We start from the raw sequence: 12,694 nt of genomic DNA, 5'->3' as shown, positions 1-12,694 counted from the left end.
CCTCAGAGAAAGTACTCGGGAAGCCGCGGTCAGTCCTGTTTGCTCTAAAAGTCTCCGTTTCACGTTAATGGAGTCCACGATGCAAGGGGCGGGGGGGGGGGGGTCTCCGGTGCGCGCCGCCAGAAGCACGGAGCCGCAGCAACCCCATCCCTGCAGAGCGAGCAGCGACCTCGGAGCAGAGCGCCGCCGCACGTGGCCCCGCCTAGGCTGCGCGCTGGGCTCCGCCCCTAAACGGAGCCGCGAGGCGGGAGAACTACAACTCCCGTCGTGCCTCACCGAGGTTAGGGCTGCTCTACATTTTATCACCTTCCCTTCTCTCCTTGCCCTCCGTAGTCACGAGCGAGGCTGCGTCCCGGTCGCCGGAAGAAGCCGTGTGACGTCACGAGGGCCTACGCGTCGCGCCGGGGGCCGGAGTTGACGGACGGTCTCTGGCTGCTCCGGGGCGGCCGGGGGACCGCGGAAGAGGCTTCCCGGGGCGGCCGCGATGCCTAGCTCGCGGCGGGTCAGTCAGCTCCTGGATCTGTGAGTCCACCCGGTCCCCGCCTTCTCCTCCGCCCCGCCCCGCCAGAGCCGAGCTCTGGGCTCGCCCTCCCTCCCCGCCCGCTCCCCCTCCCCTGCACCTCTGAGAAAGGCCCGGCTGGTGTTTCTGTGCCTGGGGTCCTGATTTGTCGGTTTCTCTTCGTAGAGGCCCGTTGTGCCAGGTGGGCTGCTGGGCGGGTCGGTCTCGGCAGCGCCGCGCCCAGCAGTCCCGGCAGCGGCCTGTTTGCGACGCGAGCTTGAAAGCCTCGGCGGAACAAAACAAACCCCTACACGTGGCTCTCGGAAGGTTCACCGGTTCGTGTGACGGGGATAGATAGCGATTTTTCGAGGCAGCGCCCCACCTTGCTCGCGGGGTTGCGATGGCTGGCCCTTCGCCAGCTGGGTAACCATGGAGACAGTAACTGGACCCACCGAATCCGCGAAGCGCCAGAGCCTCTCCCGTAGAGTTGCAGTGGGGAATGCGTTTAATCGGTGCAAAGCCCTTAGAGGGATGCCTGGTGTCAAAGGAAATTTCAAGGAAGCTTTACCTGATAAAACTATGACAGTGAGGGAGAAACGAGAATCTCAGAGTTTATGTCGTTGAAGGATGACTTACAAACAGGACGACCAGGTGGTTCAACCTTCACAGTGATTGGTTATCACAAGGCCTGGTTACTACAGTTTAAAGACCTGCAATGGGGTTGGTTAAAAGTGATTATCTGACACTGTTTTAACAGGGAGACGATTTAAGTCTTACGACTATTATCAGATTATGATAATGATCATGATGATTATCAGAGGAGCTTAGCGAGAAATACAACCTGTTAAATTCGCTCATGTTCATGAAATAAAATGTCACCTAACGGGCTGGGGAATTTTCAAGCATGATCTCCCATTTTATTTCACCAAAAAAAAAAAAAAAAAAAAGGACACCCCCCCCCCCCTTTTGGTCATTCCCTCAGCAAGCTGAAAGTGGGAGCCAGTATCCTGTTACCTTCACTCCCACTAGTGATGTAGTCACTGGGTTGCACGGTCGTGTAGTTGCATAGTCATCGTAGACATGGGCAGTGGGATTACGGAGTTCCTTGAGTTGTGCAGTCCTGACGGATGTCGTTTAGTGCGTGAGTGGCTGCTGAAAGGCATTTGAAATTCTCAAGAGGATACCACGCACCAGTGTTAGAAGGTGGAAGAGGTAAAGTACCCTCCAGACCGAGTAGGCGCTTTGAAGCTGAAAAATAAAGCCACTCCATACTGTTTACACAGACCTTTTATTCAGGGTAACTATTGACAAGGGGGAGCCAGTGGATAGATGATCCAGGTGCTATGCACCTGTTCTCCACCCAATCCAAACCTTAGGCTATACTTTTATAGTGCAAGGGGCATTGTGGTGAGGTCAAAGGGTGGTTATCTAAAGAGGCCCCATCTATGCACCAGTCATCTATCCTACTTATCTAAAGTGGCGCCTTTTGTGCACCAGTCTGGCCTACTAGTTATCTAAAGTGCGCCTTCTGTGTGCCACTTGAGGGAAGATCAGCACAAGCCTTCCTGCGTTCTGGTCAGGGCACACATTAACGTCCAAGAGGCCTGGAACATGTAGCCCTGAGGAGGTCATTGCATCAGCATAAACAAAACGGAGGGCCAAAGATGGAGTCAGCGTTGTCAGCACTCCTACAACTAGTGAGGTTAATATGATGTCTAAGAGGAAAATAACAGACAAGGATTGAAAAATTATTGGGAGCAGAGTCCCTGGGTGGCTCAGCAGTTTAACGCCTGCCTTTGGCCTGGGGGGTGATCCTGGAGTTCCCGGATCGAGTCCTGCATCAGGCTCCATGCCTCTACCTGTGTCTCTGCCTCTCTCTCTCTCTCTCTCTCTCTGTCTCTCATGAATAAATAAAATCTGAGACACCTGGCTGGCTCAGCGGTTGGGCTTCTGCTTTTGGCTCAGGGCATGATCTCACATCGGGATTGAGTCCCACATCGGGCTCTGTGCTAGGAGCCTGCCTCTCCCTCTGTCTGTGTCTCTGCCTCTCTCTCTCTGTGTCTCTCATGAATAAATAAATAGTTTTTAAAAAAGTGAATAAATAAATAAATAAATGAATAAATAAAAGCCCGATGTGGAACTCAATCCCAAAACTCCAGGATCACACCCTGAGCCACCCAGGCACCCCTGATCTTTAAGATCTTTTAAACTGGGGTAATAACTCCTAATTTATTAACATGGTAATTAAAAAAAAAAAACGAGCATATGCATCTCCTTGTTAAGCGGTTAGGGTATCTAAGGCTGTGCAATTGTCTACTATAACTCTGGCTAGAGAGTTTCTAGATTTTTGTTGTAATTGTAGGTATTTTGCAGAAGAGATCTTTCCTAAAAAGATTTAAAAGCGATCTTTTGTTGGTGTCTTTTCCATTAAGTCTTTAAGTTTTAATGTCTTCTTTGGAATGATCACAGAAAGTTTATTAGACCTGGTGGAAAATAATTTTTAATATTGCGTTAGTGCCTTACATTATTGGATCATGTTACGATTACTTAGGATGAACGTGAGAATGTCTTATTTCATGAGTGTTACATATGAGCTTCCACCTAAGTTGGGCCTCTATAAGGTATGAGCAATCAGGCATTTCTATGGAAACAAAAGAAATATAAAAATTAATCATTGGAGCAAATTACAAACTCAGTTTCTGAGTCTAGAGGGCAGCCAGTAAAGAAAATTCCTAGATTTGAGCTCAAAATACGTATAGATAGTAGAGGGAGGATGGCAGTTTCTATCTGTTAGATTTTCCTGGTTTGCAGTTTGAATGACTTTGATGATGTCATTAGGTGTTCCGGTGAACGCTATGAGTGGCCTGTATAGAAATAGGCAGGAAGATTGTCTGTACATGATCTGTCATGGTGATCTCTCTGAAGTTTATATCAAGTCGTCTGGCTTTAGGTTGTAGGGCTTGGGTTAAAGGGCAATGTTAGTTTTTATTCAGAAGGGTAAGAGACAATTGGAAATGTTAGTTTGGAAAGTTGTAGCCAGATGTTGGAGGAAACTAGAAGAATTCAGGATCCATTACAGTTTACAGATAGATAACAAAATCTCAAAGATAATGAACAGGACTAGAATCTGCTACAGGTATGCTATAGTTTTCTATTGAAACATAATTTTTCTCTCCATAGTCACTTCGTTTTTACTAAAGATGATCACAATAAGACTGTTTGTTTGTAAAAATAAGTCTAGTCTCATTACATTTAGCTTGTTATTTATATAAGTGCAGCAGAATAGTGATTTTATGCACATTTTCAAATATGATATTCCAGTCCAAGCTTTGGTACTTCAAACGGTTTTATTGCCTCTACAAATCAAACCTTAGTTTCCTAAAAACTATCTGGTAATAAATCTCAGATTAGATCTTTAAACACCCCTTCAGGGCAAGAAGCCAAGCCAAGGATTTATCCAATTGCATCCTGTTACGAAGAGAATAAATTTTTACTGAATTTATGCAAATACCTACACTGCCATAAAAATGAGTATACTCAGTAAGGGATTTTGTTGTTGTTGTTTTGTTTTGTCTTTAATTCTGAAAGGATCAGCAGAAAGAAAATGATAAATGTTTAATTTTAGTTTACAAAAGGTTACCAAATTGTGAAAAGCATATATATATATATATACCTCTCTCTATATATATATACATACATATATATACACACACATACATATATACAGGTAAGTTTGGCTATTCTTGTGGCATACAACATTTAAAAATAATTGGTAACATTATATCAGGGCATATCAGATTCCTAGGAGTTCTATGCAATTTCTGGAACATTTATATTAATAATATATCCATTCAAATACAACCTAAGAAGATTAAGCATCCTCTTTACTTGATAATGTTTCCCATGCAATTTAACATTTGAAAAATCTATAGTTTAATGTCTCCCTTTTTATAAAAAGAGAAAAAGAACTTTGAGATCTTCCAGGAAGCCTTGGAAATATCCCAAAGTTAGTTCAAGGTCAAAAAGACTTCATTTAGAATTTGATTTCACAAAGTCTGTAAAAACTGTCAAAAGGTTTAAATCACTTAATTAGGGGTTCTGAGTTGCACAGTGAGTTAAGTGTCTGACTCTTGATTTCAGCTCAGGTCACGAACTCAGGATTGTGAGATCCAGCCCGATATCGAGCTCTGTGCTAGGCATGGAGCCTGCTTAAGATTCTCTCTACCCTGGGTGACGGGCACTGAGGGGGGCACTTAATGGGATGAGCACTGGGTATTATTCTATATGTTGGCAAATTGAACACCAGTAAATAATTTGAAGGCCTCAAAAAAAAAAAAAATTCTCTCTCCCTGTCCCCCTCCCCTACTCTTTGTCTCTGTCTCTCTCTCTCCCCCCCCTTCCTCTCTCAAAAAAACAAAAACAAAAACCTCATTTGATTAAATGGGATCACAAATCATTGTGAAATAATATTTAGTCATCTATTTAACCAAAGTGACAAAAAGATTTCAAAAGCAAATATAAAAAGCACATAGTTGTTTAAAAAAAACCTTAGCTCTTTAAATATTAAAAAGATTGCTTTCCTAAGCAATCAAAAATCTGATAAAAACAAAGTGAAACACAAGTTATTTTCATAAGATATGGAATCTTTGTTTCCTAGACAAAATATACATAAGGTAAAGAAAAACCTTTCATAATCTCTTATTAAAAGCAGACTAACACTCTCAGAAACTTTGTTCTTTTAACAGAGAAAAAAAGTGTGGTTTGTATTAGTATATTATTCAACTCAGTTTTGGAAAACTTTGTAACTATATATGAATATAAATTATACATAATAAATATATTTATATAAAATATAAATTACAATAATATTACATATTATATATTTATAATTTATAAATCCGTTTAATTTTAGCTAACTTTGGCCATCCAACATTAAATTTCTTCACAAGTGTTCTACAACTTTCTGTATCTATTTAGATTTTTTTTTTATTCGTTTTTTTCTTTCTCATTCTGGGATAACCAGTCATTTTACTCCTTTTTTCTTTCCTTAATAAAAACACATCCTACATTCTTTGCATTCTCTTCATATAAAAAACGCATCCCATTCTCCTCTCATACTTTGCATACAAAGTTGTTTTCTTTCATTCTTGTTTCTAATAGGCTTATTTTTATATATGGATTATAAATTTTAACCTTTAGAAACTTTTATTTTCCAGTGAAAACTAGGAAGCAGAAAGTTGTGAACTGTCTGGAATATATCAGCATCTTGTAGTAGATTAGCAGATTTATTAACACATTTTTAAAAATTATATTTTTAGAGACATCTGCATCTTCATAGTATATTTTTAATGCAGCAAAAGACATGTATCCAAATAAAAAAAAAACAAATAAATTGAAGTATCTTTTGTCTCTTTATAAAGTTTAAGCAGCCAAAAAAAAAAAATAAATTTAAACATGTGTTTTAATATATTACCTAATTTGGAAAGCATGTACATTTCATTTCTCTAGATTAGATGAATATCCATTATCTAATCTAATCGAGTTTATTTATTTGTTTTTAATATTTATGCTTGGATTAAACATGAAATACCTAACTAACATCTTAAGTTTTTCTTGCTTACAAATTTTGTAACAGAGATAGATAGCATCAGCTTATTTGACTAGTAAACCCAAGAAGAAAAGATTGTATGTTTGCACTATATTTAATGTTGACTACTGTGAAGGCATCCTGTTTTTATTAAGTCAACACATTTAAATTGTTTGCAAAGCTTTTATGCATTAAAGATTATCCCAGATCTTATGAACTTGAAAAGCATTTGGGTTAGTTTCTATATTTCTGAGAGTTTTAAGAATAATTTGTATGCTGTAAGAATTCTTTAGAGAACCTATTTTTGGAGTCATTTTGTCTTTTAGACACTTGGCATACCAACTAAAGAATACATTTATTGTCTTTAGGAAATATGTGGTCTCCTTTTTTTTAAAAAGGTGCCTAAGGGCTGAGTGAAGTAAGTCAGTCGGAGAAGGACAAACATTATATGTTCTCATTCATTTGGGGAATATAAATAATAGTGAAAGGGAATACAAGGGAAGGGAGAAGAAATGTGTGGGAAATATCAGAAAGGGAGACAGAACGTAAAGACTGCTAACTCTGGGAAACGAACTAGGGGTGGTAGAAGGGAAGGAGGGCGGGGGGTGGGAGTGAATGGGTGACGGGCACTGGGGGTTATTCTGTATGTTAGTAAATTGAACACCAATAAAAAATAAATTAAAAAAAAAAGAAACTCTGAACCATAAAAAAAAAAAAAAGGTGCCTAAGGGGGGGAAAAAAGGTGCCTAAGGTGGGTTATTTTATCTAAGTTAAGGATTTTCCCAGGTGATCACTGCAGTTCCAGTTATTCTTTGTAAAGTTTGCCGATTTTCCAGAAAGGCATAAGATCCTGGTCTGAGTTTTAGACAAAGTAGAAACCATCTTTGTCTTATATTCCCTAAAAAATCTTAATTATCAGGGGTTCTGTTTTTCAACAGCTGTTCCAAAACAGAGGGAATCACACATTTCCCCCTCTTTTGTTTTTGTTTGTTTTTTTTTTAATTTTTTTATTTATGTATGATAGTCACAGAGAGAGAGAGAGAGAGGCAGAGACACAGGCAGAGGGAGAAGTAGGCTCCATGCACCGGGAGCCCGACGTGGGATTCGATCCCGGGTCTCCAGGATCGCGCCGTGGGCCAAAGGCAGGCACCAAACTGCTGCGCCACCCAGTGATCCCCATTTCCCCCTCTTTTGAACAGAATAGCATGACTTACTGAAAAACTTCAACAAAGTTTGCTCAGTAAAAACCAGAGAGGTCAACACAAAGGGAGTAGAGTTTGGATCTGAGAAAGATTTACCCTGGAATTCCATGGTTAATAAGAAAGGAGTGTGCAATGGGTTTCATGGGTGTTGCACCAGCTGGCCTTGGGACTGAACAGGGGTCATCTTTGGATCCCACTTCTGACACCAGAAACTATCAAAAGAAAATTCAGAGTTTTACTTGATATGAATATTTTACTGACTGAGAAACAATTTGTTAGCAAACAGAGAGACTTCAAATGAAAAGTGGTTAGAATCTCAGAGGTATGTCATTAGAGGATGGCTTATAAAGTGAGAACGAGGAAATTGTTTAACCTTTACAATGATTGGTTATTACAAGAGGAAATTACACAGTATAGAGGCTCCTCAGAAAGTTAAAAATAGGATCATTGTATGATCCAGTAATATCACTATTGAGTATTTACCTAAAGAATACAAAAACACTAATTCAAAAAAAAAATATAGGGATCCCTGGGTGGCGCAGCGGTTTGGCGCCTGCCTTTGGCCCAGGGCGCGATCCTGGAGACCCGGGATCGAATCCCACGTTGGGCTCCCGGTGCATGGAGCCTGCTTCTCCCTCTGCCTGTGTCTCTGTGCCTCTCTCTCTCTCTGTGACTATCATAAATAAATAAAAATTAAAAAAAAAATATATATATATATATATACTCCTATGTTTATTGCAGCATTGTTTTCAATAGCCAAATTATGGAAGCAACCCAAGTATCTACTGATAGATTAATGCATAAAGAAAATATGATACACACACACACACACACAGATACTGGAATATTATCCAGCCATAAAAAAAATGAAATCTTGCCATTTGCAAAACATGGATAGAGTTAGAGAATATAATGCTAAGTGAAATAAGGCAGTCAGAGACAAATACCATAATATTTTCGCTCATATGTGGAATTTAAGAAACAAAACAAGTGAGCAAAGGAAAAAAGAGAGACAAACCAAGTCTCAGATTCTGAAATACAGAGAATAGATTGATGGTTACCAGAGGGGTGGTGGGCAGGGGGAGGGGTGAAATAAGTGAGGGGGATTAAAGAGTACACCTATCATGATAAGCATTGAGTAATGTATAGAATTGTTGAATCACAGAGCACCTGGGCGTCTCAGTCAGTTAAGCATCTATCTCTTGATTTCAGCTCAAGTCATGATATCAGAGTTGTGAGATTGAGTCCCACGTTGGGCTCCATGCTTACTGTGGAGTCTGCCTGAGATTCTCTCTCTCCCTCTCTTTGTTCCACTCTCCCTGCTTGCACTCTCTCTCTCTGTCTCTAAAATCAATAAATAGGAGCACCTGGGTGACTCAATCAGTTAAGTATCTGCCATTGGCTTAGATCATGATCCCAGGCTCCTGGAATCAAGCCCCACATTGGGCTCTCCCTGCTTCTCCTTCTCCCTCTGCCTGCTACTCCTCCTGGTTGTACACTCACCCTCTCTCTGTCAAATAAATAAAACCTTTAAAAATGAAAAAGTTAAATAAATAAAAATCTTTAAAAAAAGGAATTGTTGAATCACTATATTGTACACCTGAAACTAATGTAACAACATATGTTAAGTATACTGGAATTAAAAATTTTTTTTAAATGGGAGTTTATAGATGGCAGGGGATTATTTAAAAGTGATTCTCATACCATTTTAGGAAGATGATTTAAGTGTTATCATTATCAGAGATATTTACAAGAAATAACCTAGGTTAAGCTTCTCTTGCATTCATGATATAAGCTAGATTAAGTTTCACTTATGTGACCTAACTGGTTTTGTCTGCTTGAGGAATTTTCAGGCTGATCTCCGTGTTATTTTATTTTAATGCTAGCAAGTAATTAAACACCACTAAGTGTTAGTTACTGTTATTATTTCACATGAGATTTTTGTGTTGGAACTTGCAGTTACAATGGCAATTGCTTCTCTCCAGGAGCTTTCAGTTTGTTAATATTACATTAAAAATATTGCCATGTAAAAATTAAGGCTGAGGAGAACAATTATCGTAATCTGCTGAGTGCTTTTGAAATCACTGAGATGTAACATTTACATTATATCTCATAAACTTTTGGCCCTCAGTCCACAGTCATGTGTTTGTTTGTTTGGGTTTTTATAAGATTTTATTTGTTAGAGTGAGAGAGAGCACAAGCAGGGGGAAGAGCAAACGGAGAGAGAGAAGCAGACTCCCTTCTGAGTAGGCAGCCCCACATGGGGCTTGATCCCAGGACCCAGGGATTGTGATCTCAGCCAAAGGCAGACACTTAACCAACTGAGCCACCCAGGCACCCCCACAGTCATTTTTTATAAGAGAAATTTGTTGATTTTTTATATAACTCAAGCTTGTGTAGAGTCCTGAGAAAAGAATCTTGCTTTCATTCTTGGCTTAAATTTTATACCTAATCCAAATTGGAATTCCTTTCTATGAATACAAACTGTTGGAGAAATAGTTAAGAGTGCAAGTTAGGGGATCCCTGGGTGGCGCAGCAGTTTAGCGCCTGCCTTTGGCCCAGGGCGTGATCCTGGAGACCCTGGATCGAATCCCACGTTGGGCTCCCGGTGCATGGAGCCTGCTTCTCCCTCTGCCTATGTCTCTGCCTCTCTCTCTGTGTGAGTATCATAAATAAATAAAAATTAAAAAAAAAAAAAAAGAGTGCAAGTTAAAAAGACAGACTAAAGCCTAGCTGAATACCTGGCTTTTAATTCCTGTCTTTATCCTGACACTTCCCTGACACATTCATACCAATGATCCTCTGAACTTCTATGGCCAGAAGTCTTTTATCTCTTCATAGCCACAGTTCCTTATTTTTAGGAGATGCTCAATATTCAATTAAGCATGTATTTAAAGTGCATATTTGGCATTTGAAGCACTATGCTGATGATTGTGGGAAGTAACTAGCATTAAAAAGGTACAGTTTTGTGGAACCAATATAAAGCAAATATATAAATAACTATAATATAGTTAGAATAATAGCACAAAAGAGGGATTAACAAAGTTTTGAAATTTCTGATGAGGAAAAGAATATAAAGACTAGGAGAAGGCTTTGTAAAGGGGGTTGTATTTAAAGATTGGTAGCATCTGACAGTTGGAAATGGAAAGAAATACATCCAAGAAGGAGTGGAATAATAAGGGCAAAGCCTTGACAAGCAGGAAAGGTAGAAATATGGGAGAAGGCCAGAAAGTAGCATTTCAATTTGTCTGGGGAATACAATATGAATAGCAGAGTATTGAGACATAAAGCCATATAATTAGGAGTAGAACTTTGGGGACCAGAATGCTATAACAGTGTTTAATTCTGTATGTAGCCATGGGAGCTATAAAAGGTTTTGGAACTATACTGGAGTAGAGAAAGATTTGAATTAGGGAGAAATTGGGAATAAAGAGATACTTAGGAAACTGTTGCAAAATCTTGGAAAGAGGTAAGGAGAGCCTAAACTGGAGACACACATGTATGAAGATGTTCATTGTAGAATTCCACTGTGGTGACAAAGAATTTGCCCATCACTGGGAGAGGTGCCATCGGATATTATGCAGCTGTTAGGAAAATGAAGAGTAGGTGTATATGGATGGAACTTCAAAACATGGTGCTGGGGCACCCTGGTGGCTCAGTTGGTTAAGTGTCAGACTCTTGGTTTCAGCTCAGGCATGATCTCATGGGTGGTGGGATCAAGCCCCGTATCCAGATACATGTGCGCATGTGCTCTCTCTCTCATAAATAAATAAGTAAGTAAGTAAGTTTTTAAAAAATCAAACATAGTGCTTGGTGAGTTAGGAAGAATGTTAGGTTTGAGGTTGGTGTTCAGAATAACGACCATGACTTCCAATGCTTTGACAAAACCTCAGATGTGAGGCTTTCTGGCCAAGCATCTGTGATTTCATATTGTTGGAACATTCACTGTATCCCTGGGGTTGCATCTTTCTGTAATTTTGCTGTGGTCTAATCAATACAGAAGGAGTATGCAGATTTATACAGAAATTATGATTCCTTGAAAGATTTTGAGGAGGTGAAGAAGGCTGGTATCTTTCAGAGTGCAAAGTGATTTTGAAACATAAAGAATTTGTTTGGGTTGAATTCCATGGGAGTTTGTCACTCACCTGTATTCCTGAACTATGAAACATGAATATTGGATTATGGAATAGTTTCTCTTGATGAATAACTAACATATAATTAATAAATAAATAAAACAGTACTTAGTGAAAAAGAGGAAACAATAACACATTAGGAAAATTATCTAGACCTTGGAAATAAAGCAAAAAATGACCATATGACCTTTATTGTCATACTAAAGTGTTCCCCATATGAGAGTCCATATTTGCCTTGAGAATCATATTTCCTAATCCTTTTGGGGAAATGGATGTTCTGGCTGGTGGTTGGTCAGCAAGCTATTTCTAGATTGTAACAAGGTAAGGAGCTTGATCCAGGATAACAGTCAACTCTTACTGAGTGTACTGTTTAGTCCAGAGAATGGAACTTCTCTGTGAAGGAAACTGCTTGGTTTACATCCTTGCATGAGATCCCAGTCTCCTCACTTACTAGCACTTTGAATAGCACTGCCTTAGAGATTCCTTTGGATCTGGGATGTGGTCAATAGTTTTGAATAGAAGGATGAAAGAAAGGGAAAAGGCAAAACAGGGATCCCTGGGTGGCGCAGCGGTTTAGCGCCTGCCTTTGGCCCAGGGCGCGATCCTGGAGACCCGGGATCGAATCCCACGTCAGGCTCCCGGTGCATGGAGCCTGCTTCTCCCTCTGCCTGTGTCTCTGCCTCTCTCTCTCTCTCTCTCTCTCTGTGTGTGACTATCATAAGTAAATAAAAAAAATTAAAAAAAAAAACAAAAGAAAAGGCAAAACATATTCTAAAGTTTTTAGCTTTGTTGACCAGGAGAATTGTGATGTCATTAGATAATCATGGAGAAGTTAAGTGTCTTATGAGGAAAATGAATCAGAACATCCAGTAGAAATATCATACAAGCAGATAAAGATACTATAATTTATAATCTGAAAGCAAGATCAAGGATTGAGTCTAAAATTAGAAGTAATATCTAATAAGTAATAGATGAAGCCATTTTTAAGTTTAAGGGAGAGAATATGGGGAGGAGAAAAGAAGACCAAGACTAAATTTTATGCAATATTCATAATAAAAGTAGGCCATTTTGCCAAAAATCATTTCTTGTTATATTAATTCACCATATAATTAATGGGTTAAATATAAATAAGTTGTTTCTTTTAACTACAAAATTTGGAGCAGTTCATATTGGATATCTATCTCTCCCCACCTCACCCTTTTTTTTTTTTTTTACAGCTTTTGAAGATTTTGCTAAGTTTTAGCTGGCCAGTTTTCATTTTGTCTTGAGAACA

General features: G+C 39.5%; 1 protein-coding gene across 3 annotated transcripts in view; it reads left to right on the top strand.

Annotated features, from left to right (window-relative positions):
• The first annotated feature begins 372 nt into the window (after window positions 1-372).
• AMN1 (antagonist of mitotic exit network 1 homolog) overlaps window positions 373-12,694 on the top strand; it is a 56,446-nt gene continuing 44,124 nt past the window's right edge. Inside the window, exon 1 of one of the 3 annotated variants that reach the window (XM_038577208.1) lies at window positions 373-522. In XM_038577208.1, the coding sequence (XP_038433136.1) occupies window positions 485-522 (38 nt within the window). In that variant the 5' untranslated portion in view covers window positions 373-484. The remainder of the gene's footprint in view (window positions 523-12,694) is intronic. The other 2 variants (XM_038577210.1, XM_038577209.1) reach the window with 2 other exon arrangements.

Source organism: Canis lupus, chromosome 27, assembly GCF_011100685.1.
Source record: "Canis lupus familiaris isolate Mischka breed German Shepherd chromosome 27, alternate assembly UU_Cfam_GSD_1.0, whole genome shotgun sequence".
Classification (NCBI taxonomy): domain Eukaryota; kingdom Metazoa; phylum Chordata; class Mammalia; order Carnivora; family Canidae; genus Canis; species Canis lupus.
The sequence above is the reverse complement of the archived record's forward strand: the minus strand, read 5'-3'. Positions and strand labels throughout refer to the sequence as shown.